This window comes from Schistocerca serialis, chromosome 7 (assembly GCF_023864345.2).
Source record: "Schistocerca serialis cubense isolate TAMUIC-IGC-003099 chromosome 7, iqSchSeri2.2, whole genome shotgun sequence".
Taxonomy (NCBI): domain Eukaryota; kingdom Metazoa; phylum Arthropoda; class Insecta; order Orthoptera; family Acrididae; genus Schistocerca; species Schistocerca serialis.
The window spans coordinates 518955428-518980134 of NC_064644.1; the positions used below are offsets into that span (position 1 = coordinate 518955428).

At 37.6% G+C, this 24707-nt stretch overlaps 1 protein-coding gene across 1 annotated transcript in view; it reads left to right on the forward strand.

Moving 5' to 3' along the window:
* Nucleotides 1–24707, forward strand: part of LOC126413196 (protein bric-a-brac 1-like) — a 235730-nt gene that overhangs the window by 199100 nt on the left and 11923 nt on the right. The window contains exon 3 of the mRNA XM_050083091.1: nucleotides 15002–15172. Coding sequence (XP_049939048.1) covers nucleotides 15002–15172 — 171 coding nt within the window. The remainder of the gene's footprint in view (nucleotides 1–15001; nucleotides 15173–24707) is intronic.

Consider the following 24707-nt stretch of genomic DNA (forward strand, 5'->3'; position numbering starts at 1 on the left):
GTAGCACGTCATCTTTGTGGTGAAGCAATTTTAATGGCCAGTAGTGTACATATAAAAACTTGTTTGAAAGTGTTGTATGTCAAGTTGTTCTTGTTTATATGTGAATAAAACAAATTCCCCTGCCCAGTCTCCTCCCAGATAAATTTATAAATACTACAGTAAATTTAGAGGTGCAAATACATGACGTAAGCAACAATAAATCGAGGAAAATAGCATGAAAGGAATGTAACAGAGACCTTTCAAGGTACCATTCCGGCATTTGCCTGATGCGATCTAGGGAAAGCTCGGGAAACCTAAATCAGGATTTCCGGACAACGGACGTGTCCCCCCCCCCCCTCCCCTCCCTAGTTCGGCTAAACACTGCGCCTCCTCGCTTGGTCTTCTTTCTGTGTTTGATATCGTCATTGTCTCATCTCGTTCTCCGTTGGTGTGTGTCGAACGGCAGCCTAGTCCGGTCCTGGTTGTTTCTAATGGCGTCTTAGAGTGTTTCATGCAAAGGTACTGTGAGTTTTTATTTCGGGAAGTCGACAAGTACCGTGCAGCGCCGATGTTTAGAAATCCATGACTGGTTACTTGATACTTTTCACGCTTATAGAACTGCTCAAATATTTTGTACTTCTCATGTTACCTCAGATCGAGTGCATACTGCATATTTTAACAGTGAGGTTTATGTTCTGTGTGAAATTAGTAGATCCCTTGAAGTAGACAAGTTCCTGTTAAATCATGGTAATCAGGTTTCCTTTCTGGAGTATAGATGATTCACGCAGCGCGGCAAAGGTTGCGAATGTCGTGTGGTTCAAAAATATGGTTCAAATGGCTCTGAGCACTGTGGGACTTAACTCCTGAGGTCATCAGTCCCCTAGAACTTAGAACTACTTAAACCTAACTAACCTAAGGACATCACACACATCCATGATCCATTCCCGAGGCAGGATTCGAACCTGCGACCGTAGCGGTCGCGCGGTTCCGGACTGTAGCGCCTAGAACCCCTCGGCCACCCCGGCCGGCGTCGTGTGGGTGAGTACACAAATTAAGTTCACTTGCTACTAAGAGTGCCGTCCATATTCGACACTAGTGCATAGTGTTTGTATTTACTTCACCAGGCGAGATTGTATTATCACGCGTATAACGTCTCTTGATAACACATATTTTTGTTTGCTCTTGTACAAAGAGTCCTACCGTAAAATACACATTTACGTGTACTACTTCACCACTGACAGTACTGTTTGCCATTGACAACTTATTACTCAGACTCTGTCGGTATGTGTCATGTTACTTACAAATATGTTCAAAGAAAAATCCCACAGCTTATATACTCTGTTGTAGGTACTAACTGTATGATTTACATAGTGCTTATGTTCTATAACTTCCTAACTTTTTCCTCTTACAGTTCTCCCCGACATTAATTTCGTTGTGTGGCTGTTTAAGGTAGTGAAGCATAGCGTTACAGTGTTTATTTTTCCAGTATGTAATGCGAGTTTAGTCATTACTACTGGAGCTAAGAACATCACTGTTTTTACCTTACACAAACTGGTGTGTGCTATTGAAATTAGTCATGAGAACTAGTGTGGAATACAAACTTGCTTGCATCTACATCTACATATATACTCCGCTAGCCACCAAGCGGTGTGTGGCGGAGGACACAATTCGCGCCAAAGTCATATCCCCCCCCCCCCCCCCCCCTCTGTTCCACTCGCGCATCGCGCGAGGGAGAAACGACTGTCTGTTACAATGTTGCCATTTCCTTACTAAGGGACTAAAATCTCAATATTTTTATCACTTAACTTTAAAAACACAACCGACAGTAGCTTGCTGTTTATGTTTACAAACTACATGTTAGGCATAAACAGAAAATTATTTTAAACTACATATCATTGCATCTGTATAAAACGTAAAATCTACTGTTAGAAAAGCTTTATCGTCTGTATGGCTTCTGCCATACTTTCTTTACTTATAATTGCATATCAAAAGAAATGGAATAATTTCATCCATGAAAAATGTTGCTACGATTACATCAAAACAAGTTTCTTGTTTACTTTTGTTTTCTTAATATTAATGAAGTGACTTTACTTCGGTAATTATTCCTGAACTTCTGCTATTAATGTGAAAATTTGTTGTTCAGCAAAAGGTTTTCTTAAGATGTACTTATGCAGGTGAATAAAATAAATTTGTCTTAAGATTATTATGTATATTGTGAATTGTCTTATATATTAACATGTTTACAAATTCTCATAATATTTACACAGGTACATCCACTCTACGAAATGTCTACTCAGCAAAATATTTCTTTATATCTTGGTGTAGATGTAAACTTTTGATCTTGTTTTATTTGGGATATGCTAGCAGATAGCTGGAACCATGTGGTTTTGCTATTACTTTAAATATTCTAGAAAATAACACCTGCCACTTCTTGTTTCTTTTCTTTGGTAGTGAGTGTTTCACATGAGTCCTAAGTGTCACCTTTTCCCCTAAGTTAAAAGTCTGTACTTTGGATAGCTTTTTGTCATATCTATATTTCCTCAGTTTTGGCTGATGTGTTAGAGAAATTACAGCTTGTTTCATTTTCTCATATCAACGACATTCTTCTCTTTGTATACAGGGCAAGGGTGATAGCCATTCGCTATTTTCTTTAGCATTAAACATATACTCACATGGAGTATATTTGGTTGACATATGGGGTGGGTTGTTTACTACTTACTGGTTTAGGCACTGCAAGTAGTGGACTGCTATGTGGTGACATGGATGGTTCTATAATATCCTATCCTAACATGTGAACATGTGACGGATTTCATTTGATACAGCTTCTCTGTTGGCCAACAGGACAATTTAGGTAGAGTGGCGAAAGATTTCTTGAAGCTTTACTTACACTGTATACACATATCTTTTAACTATACGCAGCTTTTCATAAAAAACATATATATGTATATATATATATATATATATGTTTTTATGAAAAATATATATATGTATATATATGTATATATATATATGTTTTTTATGAAAAGCTGTGTATAGTTAAAAGATATGTGTATACAGTGTAAGTAAAGCTTCAAGAAACCTTTCGCCACTCTACCTAAATTGTCCTGTGGGCCAACAGAGAAGCTGTATCAAATGAAATCCGTCACATGTTCACATGTTAGGATGGGATATTATAGAACCATCCATGTCACCACATAGCAGTCCACTACTTGCAGTGCCTAAACCAGTAAGTAGTAAACAACCTACTCCATATACCCTATATATATATATATATATATATATATATATATATATATATATATATATATATATATATATATATATATAGCAGTTCACCATTTCGTTTTGTTGTACAGTATTTAAGTAAACTGATTAATAAATATTGCTTTGTATTTCTTGTCTGCAAGACTGTACATCAAATTTCTGTTTACTGGGCTGTGTTTGATCTGGCGACATAGAAAACTGAAAGTCACATAAAATTACTTCTGGTTTTATGTTGTTGATTCGGACTCCTTGACGTAACTTACTTTGTACAGGATTGCTTTTGATGAGTGGATATGCTATCCCCTTCCCATTCACTTTTAATACACATGTGCCACAAGAAAGGTCAATTACGGCATCACTTTCTTGTAAGAAATCTACTTCCAATATGAAGCTCACTGATAAACCTCCACAAACCAATAATGTGCTCTCTATAGCTCCATTACCTGCATCAACTAATACTTGCTAATACTTGAGTATGCATATGTACTCCCTTTGACTTATTTCCAAACACACCAATGATAGTACAATTGTGTACCAGCAACTTATGTTGTGTCTGAAGTTCTCAAATCTCATTATAGAATTTTAGAGCCATACAATTTGAGCTGTGCCCGTGTTAACAGTAGCTGTGGTTGGTATTCCACCTACTATGGCGCGAAATGCAGCTTGGATTGTTCCCTTTTCTGTTAGTTTGCACAAATGGATTTCTTCTCAAAGTTCATCGCTCAGATTTTTGCCCTGATTATATCTTGTTAAATACACGCTCTCAGGACATTTACCCCCTGCATCTTCCGCGACCGCCGTATGAGGGCTGTATGCGTTTAACTTAACGCCTCTGAAGTGCTGGGCATAGCGTTGGCCACCACTTCTTTAATTCTTACTGGTGGCTGTTTTTGTCCACATCTGTTGTGTTCAGCGGCAGTGTTTGGCGGTACGGAAGAGCCAGCTGATTGTGTATTGGTAGCTAAATTAGGATGCCAATTACTGCTGTGGTATCGGTTGCCAGTGATTTGGCTGATTAGTGTTATTACTATTGTAATTACTGTACCCTGGATGATATATGTTGTCTTGCCTATGCCTCTTGTTAAAAGGAGGAGAATTTCTTCCATCCCTTTTCCTGGGTTATTATTACCATTGTAAGACTGAGGCAAAGTATTCCCATTTTTGTTACCATTGCCATTTTTATTATGATATTGGTAGTAGTTATTACTGTTGTTGTCTGATACTTGGGCATTACTGCCCCCGTTCAATTTTGCTTGATCATGCAACAGATCAATACAATCAAGCGTTTACATGAAAAGTTGTACGTCTGAATCTGGTACATGAAGTAATTTTTCTTTTACTGAGACTGGTAATTTTGATTTTAAAACCCATATGACTTCTTGTTTGGGTATTTGTTCATCCCAATATTTCGTCTTATTTATATACTTCTCAAAATATTTACGCAATGTACGTGCTTTACTATTGTTCATCTCGGGATTATACATCTTACGCCTTACACTTTATTGTGTTTTTGCTGACCAATACTTACTTAGAAAAGCTTCCTCGAATTCCTCATAAGCATGGCAATAATCTATTACTTCACTTGGTCATAAGGCTCCATCACGTTTAATATGGGTAGTGACAAACTATATTTTCTATTTATCTTTCCACGATTTTGGTAGTATGCCTCGGAAGCTTTTGATAAAAATGACAGGGTGTGGTATTTTGCGATCTGGTATAAAACTTTGGAACTGTCTGTATTTTTGGTAAACTCTCTTCCACAAGTATGTCAGGAAGAGAAATGGCCGCCCCCTGTTCAAAAGCGACGTGAGCGGTTTGCGGACAGGGCATTGTTGCCGAACAGCTGATTGATGTCGCTGCTCAAGATGTCACAGTCTGCGTCTCTGGCAGTTTATTGACACGCAAATCAGACTCGCCTCCTGCGTTTTTTATCGCTGTATATTCCTTTTTTACCGTCTCTATTTCTTGTGTGTTTGTTTCCATTCAGAAACCGGTTCAGTGTTTTCACCTAACATGTTTTCTGCAGACAAAGCTCCGTCTGTCGCTTTCTTTACGGTCACAGGCAGTTCGTTCCGTAAACATTCTTGAAATTGGTTGTCTTTCGTCTTCAACCAGTTTACAAAGTCAAGAGTATTTCTCCTGTTCGGTAGCGAGTGTCTGTACCTGTGTAGCTATTTGCTGCACAGAATTTTCTAATGTACTTTGTGCTGCATTACCTTGCGCGACCTGCTTGGTTACAACATTGACGGCTTCGCGCAAGTGCTTGTATGTTTTTTGCATTTCGTCAAATTCCTCACTAATATTTTTGAAGTTAGTTTAAATTTTACTGAATTTTGTATCAAGGTTATCACTAATTTGTGTGGCAACATTTTCTTGTATGTGGTTGATCACTTCTTTCAAAATTTCGTTTACTAATATGGTTACATTATCTTGAATTACAGTGACCGCAGTTTAAAATTTTCAATTCAAACAGTCAGTCACATTTTGAAGTTTTGCGTCTAAACTACCAGTCATATGAGTTTTGATTTCAGTGGCTGCAGTTTGCAGTTTTGCATCTAAATTGTCAGTCATATTTGTAGTTTTGCATCCAAATTGTCTGTTACATTTCGTAGTTTTGCATCTAAACTGTCTGTTACATTTTTCTGAACATCTTTAAAGTGTGTATTTTGTTAATGAACAGCGCGATGTAAACCTTGTCTATGTTCTCTGAAAAATGCGAACAGTTCCGCGAAATATGTAGGTACTGATTCACTCTGGGTGAGTTTTTCAGTATGTTCGGCCTTAAATGCATTTTCAACCGCCGATAATTCATTATTTTGAGTTTCGTGCCTCGGCATATATTGCTCGTCATTATCTGTCTCTGTCTCTACTCCGGGCGGTATAGCCATTATAATGTTTCTAGCAAATTTGCCCATGAATTTAGAAAAATACACTTCACTTAATTTAATAAAATTGACTGTTAATTCTACTCAAGTTACACAGGGTAAATTTTATATAATAGGAATTACTGTTAATTAATGTCAATTGAAGACAAAACAGTCTAGCGACGATTCTCAGTCGTTCTAGAAAGCGGCCATCTTGCCGACATTTCGTTTTGCAAAATTCACCAAAAGATTTGCAAGCTAGTGTGAGCAACGTTTGGAATTTAACACTCCCTAACTGACTTTTGCACACCAAGGCAAAGGCAAACAATAATTCCTTACCTCCTTCCTTTTTGCGCTTCAGCAACGTCTCGTATTACCCAATTTGCTGAAATTGTCTCGTATCTCGTTACAGTGGATTTTCATGTAACAGAAATATACAGATTTTTTAGATACCAAAATTACAGTGATACATATACATTCATATGTACATACATTAATAGGTCCTGTACAAAGGCAGCCATTTTAATGGTTGCTTTCTATTATTATTTATTATTTTTTAGTTTTAAAATTAGTATTTACTTTTGTATTATTCTGGCTTTTAAATGTTTGCACTCAAATGCAAGTCTGAGTCAAATTAAAATTATCTTAGGCTAAATGAGTGTTCAATTGAAGCAAGAGAATTACGTACTTGAAAAAACATGTAAAAATACGTTTAAGTATTGAAATTTGAATGCAATTTGCCACATATAACCACCATAATAATTAATAGTAGATATTTTTTAGCTAGGCTCCTCTACTGGGATTGTCTGTGGGTTAGTATAATTTTGGGACGTGATTTACGCCTAAAAGTTATTGGACTTCGTTTTGTGAAAAGTGAAATTTTATATGCAGGTCCTATTCTGAAAGTATACCAAACGTATTACCCTAATTGGTGCCGTAAATACGCGATACACAAAGTAAGCCACATTTAAGTATCAAGTTCATGAAAAAAACGCTGAGAGGAAAAAGATATGATTAGTCGTAATAACAAACACACTGAAATTGAGCAGTCATTAGTAGGCAAAATGAGCACAAATAACAAAATCTCTACATAACATAGACCAAGCTATGTGTTTTAATACCGTGCCAGACAATAGCTGAAAAGGAAGAGAAAGAACAAATAGTTGCGAGTCCTTGTTCTCTTAAATTACATAGATAATCCAATTACAGAGATATTAATTTCATTGTAATCGCAGTGTCTATTGTCATGGTAAAATCGTCTCAGCGCTACTGCGTGAATGCACACAGTCATTAAATTCACTAACATTTGTGGAAGCATTTTAAGCAGAGGGTTTTAAATTTGCTATTAACAGAGTTGGACTATTTCCACCATCTCGATTTTTTTAATATACTGCTATGATTGGCTGGAGATAAGGAGTACTGCATTCGGGGTGGTTGGAGGTAGGAGGAGGAGGATATGGTTTTCAATTTTCCACTAATATATTCGTGCCATTTCCGCCATCTTGGGTTATTCAATACTGCATTACGATTGGCTCGTGATAAGCGGGCATGGCGGGGGGGGGGGGGGGGCTGGCTTTACACAGATAAGGATGATATCACCGATAAAAACAATGTTGTCACTGATGATATCACTAATAAGGCTGATAATGTCACCTGGTCAATGACCTATATCACATAACATAACAAAATCAAACAAAGTGTTTCAAAATGCGTATAGCCCAACTACTTGCATCCGTTAATGAAAATGTCAGCAACGTACTGTGGCCTCTTGTAATCTCTCAGAGGTTTCCTTAGAAATTTCTGACACACAAGATTCGTCTCCTAATGTAGCTCAAAAGATCCAAGTTTGATACCTCACCATTAGCAAATCATATGTACATATTTCCTCTTAACGATCAAGTTACTCATTCTAAACATGCTGAGGGAATTAATCCACAAGTTACCCTCTTCAAAGAAGGCTCTCTCTGATAAATCCTTGATACAAAATCTCTCTCTCCTTTATACTGGCTGCAGTAGGTTGGCACCATAGAACTGCTTCCACGGAAATCCTTACATCACCCATTTCTATAAACTTCAGCACTGATTAATCTTCCACAGTGAGACGCTCTGCTAAACCCGCAGGATAGTACAGGTAGTTTAAGTTGTGGAAAGGGGCCAAAATAAGCGGCATTCAGTTGCACTGGAACATACAACCTGCCATTTGATTAAACATTACAAAAGTCAAGAATTCTTTTTAATAAAAACGCAGCTTTAGTTTTTGACCTTAATTAGCGGCTGAATGCGCCTTCCAATCTCATGCCTTAAGGGCAAGACCACTTTAATTTAAAAACCAATAACTTAAATCTCAACCAAAATCATAAATATAAAAGGCAAAGCCTTATCTCAAAAGAGTTCCTTACTGAGGCTAAAGGCCCAAAGAATCTGACACTTTAAGAGCAAACAACTTAAATTCAAAATCGGCTGAAGGCTCAACACATAAGACTCAATAACATTAATTATAAAAAAGTGCCAAAGGCTTCACGTAAAACACTTCTTGAATTAGGCTGAAGGCCCCAACCCGTCTGACGCCTTAAGGGCAAAACAACGTTAATCTAAAAGTCAGCTAGAAGCCATACCAGTAGAAACAACAAGAACAAACAAGAAAAGGCAGTAAACCCAAGGGTGCTCAGAAGTTACGAGGGTCGGCATTGAATTCAGACACTAACGCTCGCTTCGGTGAGACAAGCAGTCGGCCCAACCATTGTTGATCCGACGACAAACCAACCGACAGACAGTCAACGGACCAAGCGTCAGGATTACTTAACTTTCGTGTCCGGTATCGGTGAGCCACGGACCTCGTAGCAACGGGAACAGCCCCTCACACCCCGACCGCGCGTGGACGCCAGCACCTGCCCCGGCCAAACTACCAGCACCTGCCCCGGCCAAACTTCGCGCCGCGGACATTCCCTCGCTGCTTCACGCCAACCGACCAGCTGCCCAGGCCCGGAAACGGTGTAGGACCAAATATATGTCGGCCGATGAGACGACCAACCGAACGACCCACCAACGGTCGTCCCGCTCCAATCTCCCTCCGTCGGACAGTTCATGTGTGTCGCCAGCACTGGCTGTCGGTGCCTCACCGGCGCTCCGTCCCCGACTTCACTGCTCCGTCTCCAATTCACTAGTCTGACACACGACGACCCGGAAAAAGTCGGTCGCTCCAGAGATGGTATGACAGTGCGCTTATCGATACGCGCTGCTGCTGCCGCTCACGGGCAAGTAAAGCAGGAAGTTAGTAACGCCTGTAAGTGGAATAAGAAAAGAGGCGACAGTACCGTAATAGAAAATGACAAACAATAAATGGGATAAATGCGATCCGTGCACGGCTCACACAGGTCACAGGCTAAAGTACATCACATACAATGGATGACGTCTTTCTACATCAGTTTCCATTTGTTGGGAAAACCACTGAACACTATTAAAGTGCACACAGCGTAGCCACAAAGAATAAATACGCAAAATTCTCTCAACTGATCTCTTAAACGACTGTTATTACAGTGACAATTAGTTCTATATTCACAAATGATCAGTCAATACGGTCACACATCGTGAGAAAGCTGTATACTCAGTCCTTTTCTTTGCAGCTATCCTTGCTCAAAGTTTATTTACATCACTGTGGTCACCTGCTCCCTCTTCCCATCAATAAATCATCTTAAAAATATATCTTACATCTAATACATTGAACTGTAAGCGGAAAAACACTTTTGTGGAAACAAAATACTAGAAGAGTCTGGGTAGCAGCACAAAATGTAAAACAGAAATGAACAGTCGTAATGGCTGGGGTCTTTGGATTTCCATATCCGTTATACATCCGGATAATATATTCCCTTGAAAAATCTGTCACTGCACTAAAATACTCTATCCGTGGTCAGCACTAGTGGTGCCAATACAATTCTTTTTCATAGTGGCATCGGCACTTCTAATTTCGTTGACCATTGTACGTATCACCTGTTGGCTTCTATGTCGGCATCGAGTGCATCAGAATTCCATTTCTTATCTATACTCTCCAAAAAAACTCACGAAATAGACATTTCACGAATGAGACGGCTACACGAAAAATTGACCAGTGATATTCTTGTAATACAGCGGTCCAATTGCTCACCTAGCAAATGTTTTATGGGTTAAGCAATGAAATGCTTTCCTCCATATACAATTCTTAGAAAACTTCTCAGATACCTGTTTTCCTCTACATGAAATTTCTCGAAAGCAGCGTTCTAAACTCACTCTTGCAGACATATTTTATATCAACCAATGAGGTACATTCGCATATTGCGAGAGCGACAAATCCTCATTCCATACGGTGCCCACCTGTCGGACGTCCTCCCCGGTAAGGGCGTAGAAAAATTTTTCAGCAATAAACGGCCATCAAACTTCGCACGAGATAGCACAGATGAATATCTCCTAGTCAGGCTGGCTGCCTCTACTTTTCTAGTCACAGCGTTACTGGCAGAAGTTTCATACCTCGTTCTGCCGCTGCTCCACTTTTCTGGCTTATTGAGAAGAAAGTCTCTGGACGCCAGATTTTCAAGTTTAAGCTCTTTCTGCCCGTATATGATAAAATTGGTTATGTTGAAAATGACATCTATACTTTCATTAACTGCAGCAGTGGATGCCCATACCGTAATTTATTTATCTAACGATTCGTCTACTTATTCAATATTTTCAGTCCAAATTATTACTTAGTGTTAGATTCTCAGAGTAAATGACTCTGACAAGAATTTCACAGCTCAAACTTTGTCTCCCATAGTACAAGTAATCGTTTAACATTTAGTTTCTGTTTACACCATCAACTCCCGGCCCCGTTAACCTCTTCATCCATTGACTTTGTTCTTGATCCACCCTCTCATACGTCTTTGATATAAGCCTGTGTAACCCTTCTTCTACCGTTGTCTTATTTCTCCTTTCTTGATCTTTTCCATCGATTTCAATTCACTGTTCTGTCTTTTGTTCTTCTCCTCTTTTATCATGTGAAAGCCTCTTCTGTATCAAAAACTTTAAAACCTAGTTGTTTCACGGTAAAAAGTCAAGCACTTCTTATTAAAATGACATTCACATCATCCATTCTGACTCATCCTTGTGCCACTCCATGCTAACTCCCAAAAGGTGCTTGTCACTCTCTCAATACTTGGAACCTTATCTCCACACTTCACCATCTCTCCGTTACCATAAAGTATTTCCTCCCTTCCGCAAAAGAATGTTTTCCATCCACTAGCTAACTTCCGTGTATCTCTGTGCTACTTTCTACCCCTGACTCTCACTGTTAAGTGTTTCACTGCTCGATGTTAATTTGCAAAGAAATTTTTCAGCTATTTGGCTGTAGAACTACTTTTCTACATCAATAGAACATAGAATTTAAATATCTTCAACACTTCGCCGCCTTGTCACCAATTGTGTAAGTATTAATTTTAATTTTAATAATTAACAGCCTCAGTTGCACCGTTTACCTAGAATTTACCTAGGTTTCAGTCGGGATAACCCAGCCTTCTTCAGCATAACAGTAACTACCGTTTGTCCATAGCTTGACGATGTCCACTATGGACAAACGGTAGTTACTGTTTTTCTGAAGAAGGTTGGGTTATCCCGACTGAAACTTAGGTAAATTCTAGGTAAACAGTGCAACTGAGGCTGTTAATTAATAAAATTAAAATTAACGTAGAATTTATACTAACACGACAAAGAACACAACAAAACAAATATTCACAGGGAACAATTTTAGAATTTGGTGTATAAAAAGTCTATCTGATACGTATTACATTAAATCATGGTAAAACCATTATCCATAACTGAAAAAATACAGCACTAATTTCCAGTTAAGAGATATCTCCGTAGTAATATTTCATCCAGGAATGTCGGCTACATGGCCACTCCAAACGTTTAATAATTTTTTAGGTTTGATTAATCTTTCTCATATGAAAACGGAACGGAACAGAATGACTATTTATAAGACTTAGCTGACGTTAAGGACGTTAAAATGTCGTATTTCTATCATCGTCTTGAAATCCCAGACTACTCAGAGTAACTTAATTTCTCCCAGGCTTCCATAACTACTAAAGACCAGTTGCCAGCACTAACCAGACAACTGTAGCTCTCTGCCAGAATAACAGAATCCGGAAAATCCTGTCAGGGAAGAGATTATTGTGGAGCAGGGGATATGGCACGAAAGCGGTATAAAATGAGAACAGACGCCTGTCATGAAGTCGTGTCATCTTAAACACCATGTTAGACTTGGCTAATCATCACTGGCGTCACGAATCGGCTTCCAGTCTGTGGTAACAACACTCCCATACAGCAACAGGTAATTTTGTACCTCCAATGGGGTAACAATCAACACACACACACACACACACACACACACACACACACACACACACACACAATACAAATCGTCGAGAATGTTACATGAGGCACATTTACTTAGCATCGAAGACTGTTATAGAATGGAAACTTGGGAAGTGACTATTAATTTGTTATTTAAACAGTCCTAATTGGCGTCACTCACTGTATACAGTGTAATTTACAGCAAAATTAAGGCATTTGCTCAAGCACAGACAAGCTTTTATATCGCTTCATAGTGGAGTGCTGCTATTAGTATGCTTAATTATGATACGACTACACGTTGAGGCTTCTTGTCGTTTGCTTAACACTGTGATGGTAACAATCTGTCCATTTCGTTGAAGAGGAGGCAATTGAGGAGGTAAACTGGGAAGTTCAGATGATTCTCCACAATTTCCCCGACAGTCACGTGAAGATTTCTCGATTATTAGTGACAGTTTGTGAATGAGCACTGTACAGATATGTTCGTGGAAATTAAAATAAAAAAATCTACTCATTCAGTAACTTTCTGTCGTCGCTTTTCTTATTTTTTATTTCAATCTTTTTCAAAAGCTGACCGGTGATTGTACATGTTAGATTAGTTCTTATCTTATCACGCAAAACGCTCCACAATTAAGTATAATTCTTAAAAACAAAACATTATTTTGAACGGTATATTAATAATTTTTACTTATGGACGTCTGACAGCAACTGAATAAAACACAATTTTAGTGTCATACACGTTGACAGGGAATGCTTGACATAGCTGTATTGACATCTTCAACTTTTATAGTCCTGTCTTCCTCAGTTGCGTGTAATATTACGGTATATTAATAATTTTTACTTATGGACCGTCTGACAGCAACTGAATAAAATACAATTTTAGTGCCATACACGTTGACAGGGAATGCTTGACATAGCTGTATTGACATCTTCAACTTTTATAGTCCTGTCTTCCTCAGTTGCGTGTAATATTACGGTATATTAATAATTTTTACTTACGGACCGTCTGATAGCAACTGAATAAAACACAGCTATGTCAAGCATTCCCTGTCAACGTGTATGGCACTAAAATTGTGTTTTATTCAGCTGCTGTCAGACGGTCCATAAGTAAAAATGATTAATATACCGTAATATTACACGCAACTGAGGAAGACAGGACTATAAAAGTTGAAGATGTCATTATTTTGAATTTCACAGCTTATGAATGCTCGGAATTTTCTTCTTCAATTACTGCAACCAAATGTTTGCTCATACTGCCCAGCTGAAGGTTCAACAGATTGCAACCCTTTGTCATGCAAGACACAAAGAGATAGTGAACCTCTCTCGTCGAATTCCGTATGTGTTCTCGCTCATGCTGCATCTGTGGCACAGTAAATGTAGATACGTATTCTTATTCCTGTGCTGGGAGCAAACGTTTCATTCTAAGTTGCCACCGTAACATGGTTTGTGAAGTACCAGAGTTTGTGAAATACTACAGAATGTGTCATTTCAAAGCTGGCCGCTGTGGTCGAGAGGTTGTAGGCGCTTCAGTCCGTAACCACGTGGTTGCTACGGTCGCAGGTTCGAATCCTGCCTCGGGCATGGATGTGTGTGATGTCCTTATGTTATTTAGGTTTAAGTAGTTGTATGTCTATGGGACTGATGACCTCAGATGTTAAGTCCCATGGTGCTTAAAGCCATTTGAACTATTTTGTATCATTTCCGCACACGTAGACTGAAGAGTTGATAACCTGCATAGATGGGGAAAGTCATTCACTAACAAATAAAATAAAACATCGGTATCACATAATATCATAGAGGCCTCCACAGGGATGACGTTAAGAACGATACTAAGAAGACAGCACAGACAATATTAGCGTTCCTCGCAGATCATTCGCTGTAATGTGTTATGTCAGCACCTTGTTGAGGAAGAGTCCTAACAGGACAGTGAAGAGGCAGAAAGAAGAAAACTACATACAACGTCATTTCACTTGTACTTTTGTTCAGTTTGTGTCTGCTACAAATTTAGATAGTAAACTGCTTAGTAAGTTTGTTAATGTCTCATTCCCTACAGATATGCATACTGTATAGAAATTACAGTTACCACATATGTTCTGAAAGGTATTGATTTAGAGTGGTGCAGATACACATGTGTGTTGCAAAGTGCTAGCAACTGGCTGCTGGTGATGTAGATATGTGTGCTGCAGATGTGTGGTAACTGGCTGCTGGTGATGTAGAGTGTATGACCTTCCAGCATGCTGGAGTATCTGTAGGTCAGCAACTTCTGTTAACCAGTGCAACGAATACCCGATAAAGTTGCATACTTTATTTTTCTTTATTCACTCGATGACTAGTTTCACGCTCAAAACAAGTCATCGAGTGAATAAAAAAAATTTGCAATTTTGGACTGGTTATTCGTTATAGTGATGTTGAGCATTGTGCCTATGTGCTGCAGATAATTGGCAACTTGCTGCTGGTGATGTGGAATGTTGTGCCTGTGTGCTGCAGATAGTTGGAAACTCGCTGTTGGTGATGCAGAGTGTTGTGCCTGTTTGCTGCAGATGGGTGGTAAGCGGTTGTTGGTGCAGTGGGAGCGGTACGAGTCGGGTGTCCTGGCGCATCTACGGCGTTTGCTGGCAGCCGAGGCATTCGTCGACGTCACGCTTTGCTGCCAGGGCCACCGACTGCGCGCACACCGCGTGCTCCTCTCCGCCTGCAGCCCCTACCTACAGGTCAGTGCTCTCTCTCTCTCTCTGCCTTTTTTGTTGACCTTTTACAGGAAAGCTTCACTGTGTGATTTTATGTAGCTCACTAGAAACTAAAAGTGTGTAGTGCCACTTGCACAACAAATCATATCATTGGGCCGACTGCCCGACTTGCTACCAGTTCCAGATGTAGTCATATTGTACGTTTGGCTACTTGGATACTTTCTTGCCACGTTTCCTTAGGTGATGTAACTGTACGATCCTGTACAACTGAGTGAACCACATGTATATCCTCTCGAGTGCTAGCCGCTTGGAGCTTTTAAGGCCTTGCAAGGCCTTCAGTACGATTCTCCTGAAACCATCGAATCAGTATCCATGTGACCAAAGCAGGCAGCAATATTGTGGAACAACAAACTGTATTCTCAGTAAGCCATGATTCTGCTGATGTGAAATTCAGACAGATCCGCCATCATCAAATTGTGTTTTTTGTATTATCATGTGAGTCCTCAGATCTAGCAAACCTTTAAGAACTTGCCCCTGAGGCACTCGAGACTTTCAACATTGAATGAGGAAAAATTTTGTTTTGAATAGTATTTTAACACTAGAAAATTTGAGAGAACATAAATTTAAAGGACAGTTCGCCAAACAGGCACAGTCATTGGCGTCTACTTACAGTTTTGGAACGCAATTTAATGCAGGCATTAGAATTACCACCACTGAAATCTTTCAAGTGCCAAAAATATTTAATTCTCGTTATCTTTTAAATTCTTTAAGACATGAAATGTTATTAAGGTGCTAAAAATTTTAAAATTACTTAAAATTACGACAAACCAAAAGCCAAACTCTTGGATTATCAGACTGGCAACTTAGTTAAAAAGAAACTGAAATCTAATGTATTGCCATGACCTCGCTCATTTCGGGCTATTACATAACAGGATGTACTAGCAAAATAGTAAAGAGGGGGCTTATTAACGCTGGGGTGTACAGTTCGATAGTGGTAGTACTCACAGGGGTTTATTCAATAAGATTTATAGTGTACTACAGTGCTGCCCCGATCCTCCGTTAGGGATTGACTAGGACAGTGGCCGCAAGGGTGCACCTTCCTCAGCTAGATCGTTGATTGAAGTGTCTCAGAGGGCAGATGTTGGTCGGAAATCAGCTCTGTGCATTGTTCAAGTTTTCCATATGCCACAGCCGCTGAGCCACAGGTAGGTACCCCTCACTGACTCAATCAGTAAATCTTCATCTCCAAGGGTGGATCGTCATTCCTGTGTAACTCAAACGCCAGTGATTCTCTCTGGTTGAAGAAGAAATCAGAATAGTTGCATGAGCCCCTATGCTTGATTGCTTATGCCCATATAGGTACACTTCTGACGTAGTTCTAATGCAGGGAGACGAGTAGTTTTGATCCATATTGTCCTTTCAGGTGCTCATAACTCGCTCTGCACCGAACACATGTGCCATTTAAATGTGAACCCTGTGAGTTTCTCGTTGGCACGCAAGAGCCCGAGTTACAAATTATTCCTTTATTCTCGCTCACATTGTGTGTGCACTCGACTGTCGACCGGTAGTGCAAACTCCCGTCTGCCCAGGGTGTTTTCTTGTAATGTCTACAGTACCATCCAGTGGCTTACCTCATTAAGGATATCAGCTGGGCTGGCCTCTCCTGCGTGGCCTGCAGTAGGAATAAAACTGAGAAGTCACACGCCGAACGTTTATGAGATACAACACTCCTCCCCCCCCCCCCCCCCCCCCTATTCGAAACGTTCATTCCGAATCCTCTAGAGCGAGTCTTTAATTAAAATTACTCTAAGCCCTAAAAAAGGTGCTAAAGGCTACACCATCTTCAACCATTAGCCGTCCCACATGAGTTTCTCCTTTACTCTCTACTAACATGAGCTTACTCACAAAATGTGGTGTCCAGAACCTTACTACAATACAACACATAATCTAATGTTTATACTACTTAATACAGAGGTTTTACTTCCAACAGCTGTCCTCGCGGCTTCTGCCGGCTAATCACTCGACTGGCAGGTGATGCGTCAGTGTATCTATGGACTATGCATGTCTGTGTTTATTGCACAAATAAAATATGCAAATACGTAGCAGCGACGTGCCGCCACTGATAGCTCAAATACCTATCGACATAATCTTTTGCAGACGATTTTCTTGAAAATCTTCGACATGTACTCCACTTAAATTTTCCCCTGCTGTGATTCGATACTTTTGTCTAATCAACACATAAGTTCACGGCTGAGGGTGGCGTTAACATAAGTTAAAGTCTGGGTGGATAATACCTTCATTGAGCGTTCCAGCCAACAAAACGCATTCCACATTGATGTCATGACAGTGGTACAAGTGAATATAGCCGGAAGGCGAAAATCCCTCCCCTCTATCTCACAAATTAGAATTTCTGGGGAGTGGTATTCCCAACCTGTCGGGTTTCTCTTTTTCATAGTCATTTGTCAACACAGTTTCTGGTGGGAAGATCAAGTACCGAAAATGCTTCTTGAAGTAAGACGGTGTGGAAAAGATTTTCCTTTTACAACTTGTCACATTCGTTCTCCCTAGAGAAGTCCTGGATTCACATGTCTGCATATCATTGTGTATCGGTGTGGTTGGACAGACAACAATACTGTCATGAGTGCACTTCCCCTAATCCGCTAATGACATAAATACACCAGGTTCCCACCATCCGAAATCATAAATAGTGCCTGGTCATTATTCATACCCATTTCCCTGCTACCACCCTTTCACTGGATACTGGTGAATGACGCAACACTGAAATTTCGTGCGAACTCCTGCTATATGTAAGGCCACTGCCATTTATGCCATTTCCCACTTAACCATAAGGGAAAATAACGGTAAAATGAAATATCAGTAACTAACGTGAATCGTTCCACGATTACGTTCATAAGTTTATGGGAAAAAATTGGTCACCTGAAGTACAAGCAAACGCAGTGAGAGAATTTGTGTGGAGTCTAGGATATAGCAGTGGAAGTGTTTCAACCTATTGTCAGAAGATGATTAATAAATAGCGCCATACAGACATGTGGTCCAGCGACGAGTGAAAGATTTCTGAATTGTGCAGGAAATTGCCAAAAGCGATACTGGGAGTAATTGATAGTGGACTGTGGAAAGATAGAGACAGTTTGCTTAGATGGGTACAGTGGGCAGAAGCAATCCTTAGCGGCAATACTGCAACAGAACCACATACAAATTACACGAATTGATCAACTAGGGACAAGGATATAGATGGACAAAGTGGATACAGTCGAAACATTCCAAGAAATAATTATCAAAAGGGAACTATGGGTAACTATGGGTAAACAGTATATGGGGATATTTACCATAATTTACTGCAACACAGAGCTATGTGTGAAACAAGACGAGCTGCAGGAAAGTGAACAGACTGGGTAAGGTCACCTGCCATGACACATAGTGAGTAGCGGTGAACATAAAAGCAATGAAGCTAATGCAACACGAATGCATCAGAGAGACTGAACTTCAGACAGGGAGATGGGCGGTATCAGGTCACCAGCCAGTGCCATCGTCCAAGTCAACACAGAGCCCAACAGAGGACAGACAGAGTCCGACAAACACAGTCGCAGACACTATGATTGGTGGGAGGCAGGATCGTTGCAAACCCAAGTTCCAGAGGCAGGAGAGAGTGTGTAAACAGCAGCCAGCAAGAAGTGAGTAGTAGGGTTATGAAAAACAAATACTAATAACTGGGTGTGAATTGATACAATACCACTATGCCTTGTTGACAGTTCTCTCAAAGGTGAAGGTTCAAGGTTACTGTGTTGGCAGATCTCACCAAATAGTCTTTGTACTGATGTGTATGATCCCCTTCAAGGACAATGGTCAGCTGTTCCTTGCTCGAGGTCCCGTGGGAGTTATCCTCCTTGAAGCTCAGGCCTCTTGTTTGCCTTGGTGTCTTGACGCAGTTGTCCCATTTCAAAGCCAGTGGGCAATGTCCTCTGTGGAACAAAGACACATTATCCTCTACAAGTCAGCCACAGGGTGTAGCCTCTTTGTCTCATATAAAATATCGTATGTAATTATTATGATCAGTCACTCTTATCACCATTATTTGTTGGTTAATTAAAAGCCTGTCATAATTTACAGCCTAATTACAATAATATCTTAAACAAAACTAATAATATTCAACACCACACCAAACATCAGACTGCTTCCTGAGTTGTGTTCTGTTCACCATACAGAGTGTTAGTGACTAACCATCAAGCAGACAGTGTTCTCACATTCAATTTCGCCTCTTTGGACATGTGACATACGCCATCATGTTTTATGCAGTTTTTTAATGCAGTCTATGGCAAAGTTTTGAGCTACATGATTTTTCTGCAAGCAGTCCATCAACCAGTCTTCTTCTGTTGCTATCTTCAGTTTTGTTACAATTTTGCTAATTTTTCATAAAATACCCACACTTTGACATAACTACTAACTGCGGTATAAATTAAATAAAAAGAGATTAATTATTAAAAGAAAGGGTTAAAAAATGGATAGCCCAAAAAACTAATAACTGAAAAAAATAATGAACCAGACAGCAATAGCCAATTCGAATTACACCAAAAAATTCTAGATCATGAATTTCACTATTATTATTTGTAAGTTTCTTCATTCCCTTGTATCACAGTTTAATATTTCATCTTCAAAAAATTGAAAGTTCCAAAGACTTTTCATTATCAAGCACCATACAATTTTTTTAACATGTTTAGTTTTTACTTATTAACAGCCAGGAGTGTAATATCAATTATTTATTTCTAACTCACTAATCTTTTCAAACACATTAGAAGTGTTTTCCTTATGGAGCTTATATAGCATAGCCTCCATTTCTATAAATTAAAATTTTGTTAAGATTAAACATTTTTCTCTCAAAACTCTATGCTGAGTGTTGTATGTTAAATTTTTCTTATCATACATGATATTTAGGCAAGTGTACGATTCTGAATTTTAATATTGAATGTGACAAACAGGTTCAGTGTTTTTTTCTGAACATTTAACACATTCAGTCTCCTAGACATATTTATGACACTCGTAGGATAATTTTCAATAAAACTGAAGGGACTTATATTGACATTACTAGCCAATTGTGTGACTCTCTTAGAATCTAGGAAAGCATCATATGCTATCAGATAGTTATCTGGTGGAACTAGATTACTCATTTATTGAGGAAAAATGTTACTTTTTCCATTCTTTATATAAATAGTCTGTAATTCGATGTGATCGAACAAGGAAACATTAACTGATTATTCTTCTTTTTTGTGTGGAAAGCAAATAAGATGAAATAAGGCATATCAAACTATGCAGGATTGTCGTTATTGGTGGTATCTAGTTAAAAATTTCTCTTTCCATTAAATCCAGCAATTTCTATGGCTTGTGGTTCAAAGAAAATGTGGGATTCTTCGAATTTATTAGTCTTTCTTACTATATCTCAAGTGAATATTCTGGCTCATATATAACCACAGTGTCATGAATTTCCATTGGTTTCCACACAGTTTTACCTTGCTTACATAGTGTGGTCACATATTCAACACTGTCTTCATTATGGCCAACCTGTCAGAAAATGGAATCATCACTGCTTGCAGACTATGTAAAAATGCAGTTGAATCCTATTCCCAAATAATCGTTGTAAAATCCATCAAATATTTCTGAAGGATAAATTACTTCTATTTTCTTACATTTTATCTTCCTATTATTGAGTATATGACCCTCCATGACTCAATGGCATGAAATGAAGTCAAATGTTTGACTCGAATGGCTTTGCCATGTAGTTGTCAGACAATTTTTTACTGGATTTTACATCATATGTTGGATAATCTGTATCAACATCCCCACTAATATTTTAGTTAATGTACAGCATAACATGTTTAGGATGAACCCAACAAGTGCCAATATTTATATTAATCTCTGTGGTCTTGTTGCAAAGATTAAGGTTATTTTTGGTCTCCTCATTCAAAGGGAATGAAAGAAATTGATTGCTGTTTATTTTTTTCGTTATTTATTAAAGGTAAAAATTTATTCAGCCATTTCTAAAATAAATGTTACTGTAGCACTATTGAAGTCGATTAAATTATCGTTTTCATCAGTTATAGTTATTTCTGAATCCATAAGAGGATCAGAAATTGGAATATATACAGGATAATGTGTAAATGTTTTAATGGTCCACCAGATTCTGCATTATGCTTCAATGCAGTGATAACAGTTTCTCAAGAAAAATGATCAGTATGCTTTACAAAAGCTAATTCAGCATCAGCTAAATTAAAATTTATGTTGATTAATTCTGTGGAATCAGTCTAGGCACATCATTAGAAACAGTTCTGTTTACCAGCTTTAGCAGGTTGACCACCAAATCCAAGTACACTTTCAATACTATCTTTTATGTCTGTATATAATGTAACATCACTCTTAATAATTGATTCAGATTCTAAGATAAGAATTGCAGAGGAGGAATCAAACTATAAATATGGAAAGCTCTAACCAAATTTTATTTGACATGGGATAATAGAACCAAGTGGTTGTGGAAAAAGAACACTAATGCTTGACAATTACATATTAACTCCAGTATAATTGAAGTGGAATAAAGTCAATCACTTGTATGTTCAATCAAAAAGCTGAGATCAACCAAAATCCTTGGTATTCATAAATAGATGTAAAATATTGAAGCTAAACTAATAAAAAAGCCACCTTCATTGAAAATAATGATGACATTATACCACTAGATGAATGTGAAGACAGTACAGTTGTTATATTTGACAATTTCGTTCTTGAAAATCAAAATGTAATTAGAGAATATTTTGCTAGAGACAGGTATGAGCAATTGAATGTTTTTATTTAGTTCAGCTTTATTCAAAAATACCAAAACAATTAGTAAGGGATAGTAAAAATAATTTCAATATTTTTAGTCAGTATGATACAAATTTAAGTCATATACATCATGAATTTGTTAGAGGTGATTTAAAATTTTATGATTTCAGAGGTGGATACAGTAAATGTTGAAAATAGGACCAGATTGGTAGTATTACAATAGACACAACTAAGAAGCCTAAAGAAGAATAAATTTCTTAACTAACAAAAATTTTTGTTGTTTTTATCATCAACAGTTGTTTGCAAAATATGACCTAGAGATCGTTATTAAAGATGCAGGAACAATTAAAAGAAGAACTTTAAAAATGGAAGAAACAACCTAGAATAAAAGTATGAAAATGTAAAAAGACAATGATTCTCTTACTGACACAATGAGAGAAATGGGAGATAAAGTTTTGAACACTATTGAAAAAAGAGTTGGTTCCTTATCAATATCACCACAGTCTGATGAATTTGACAACATACCAATTACAATTACAAATACAATAAGTATTGAAGAAATATGAAGAAGATGTTAAATATTGAACAGGTGAAAGAATAAAGGAGGGTAATGTTAAAAATAATCTATAAGCAAAAGATTGCTACAATACATAAACACAGTGAAGACCAAGTTTTTTGATTAAGACCTGCTGGTGCATTTAAATTTCTAGGTACATTGCCAATAAAATTTTATGGAGACAAAGTAATATTTTTGTGATAGGACATATAAACATACAAATGGAGAGATGAGTCTTATAACAGACAAGAGATTACTGTGGAAGTTATGCACACAGAATGTGCTGTTTATTATTTATCAAATTATGCAGATTTTTGTACCATTCAGGATCATTATAATCTGAAAAGGATCCAAATAAAATTAAATCAAGTAGATTTATTAAATAAAAGAAAATGATAAAAGAAATTGTTGTTGTCTATGCTTTATGGCCATGCTTTATGGCATGTTTAGAGTCCAGTTTCGATGAGAATGCAGGTGAAGGCACAGTAAAAAAATTGCGGGAAAACCAGTTGAATTAACTGATAGATTAGCAGTAATCCATTGTGAAGAATTAGAGAGAAATAAAACTTTTGTATTGAGAATGTTGGAATAATCGAAATACAAACAAATAAATTTAAGGATCTGATTATTAATAATCCGAAAGAAACTTCATATTTAATCAGAAATTTGAATAATTTAGCATGTACATTTTGGAAAAGGAAATGGATGGAGAATAATTAGTAAACTGGGGTTTAAATAATTTACCAGTGTGGGAATTGCTTCTAGGAGGTTATGCAGACTGCAGACGTTTTACTACCCTAAATGAAACGTTAGCACATGGTGATAAAGGCTTAAATCCATTAGATGAAGCTTGCAAAGAACATCATACTACACATAGAAATAATAAAGATTTAGAAAAAAGACATGAAGTGGATAAAGAACGTCAACTAGCTGTAAGGGAAAGAATCTATGCTTCAGTTGGATAAAAATTAGCTGCTACAGCATTTACAGGAATAATGTACAGAAATGGAAAATTAGGAATGGCCAATGATGATGATGGTTGGGATCGATGAAATCCCTATACATTTTTTATCTATATAAATTAATACTCATTTCTACCTAGTGGCAAAAATTAACCAAAATTAATTAAAGTTAAAATCATTAATAGTACTGGTAATTTTTAACTTATGCACAAAAATTAAACATAGATAAGAAAGCTGGTGGCAGTTGGCGCATATCGCTAGGTATTCATGTTGTAAACCGATTACTGAATATATAACGAAAATCAAAGAAGGTTCAGGACTAACAAATCCTGAAGGTGATTTTGTTCCATTACTTTTGGCAGCATTACCGTATCTAGCAACTATTGGTTCACCAGCTGATTGAGCAGCTGGTATTGGAAAAGCATTAATAGTTTGATATAGAAAAACATTCTAAAATGTAATATTAAACACTTTTGTGGTGTTTTTATGATTGATGAATTAAGTAATAAAAGAAAAAATAATGAATGTGTAGGAGCTAATTTAGAAACCTCTGATCATCTTGGCACTCACTGGATATATTGCTATAAGAATAATAATAAAAGATGTATTCAATTCACTTGCTGGTATTACACCAAAACAGCTAGTTAATAATTAGACAATACAAAATTTTAATGAAATGACATGCAGTTATTTGTGTATATATGATTTAAAACTGACTTCAGATAATCATAAATTTAATGAAATTTTGAGTCTATTAAATAGACATTATCAGAAATAAGGTGCTGCCTAAAGACTGCATCTTCAGCTGAGAGATGAATCGGAAAAACATAAAAAACTTAGAGAAACTGAAAAAATAATTGAGTAGAAAAATATAAGATTTTCAATCAAATGTTAATATCTGGTACATTTGGTGCAGAATACTTACTAACGCACATAAGCTCCACAGAATAACAAGTAAAAATGATTAAGGTCTCCATACAGTCTGCAAGACCGAAATGGGTAAATTTGTTAAAAAACTTTTGTTGCTGATGATCTGAATACCTGGGAAGAAATTATTATTGAATTATATAAACCTATGACAAAATTTTTTGAATGAAGTAATATTGCTTCATTTCGTATAGATAATGTATGGTAAGCTCATCTAACGGAAAAGGATTAAAATAAATAGAAGGAATATAAAAAGTAAATAAAGGATATAAATATTTATTAACTGTTA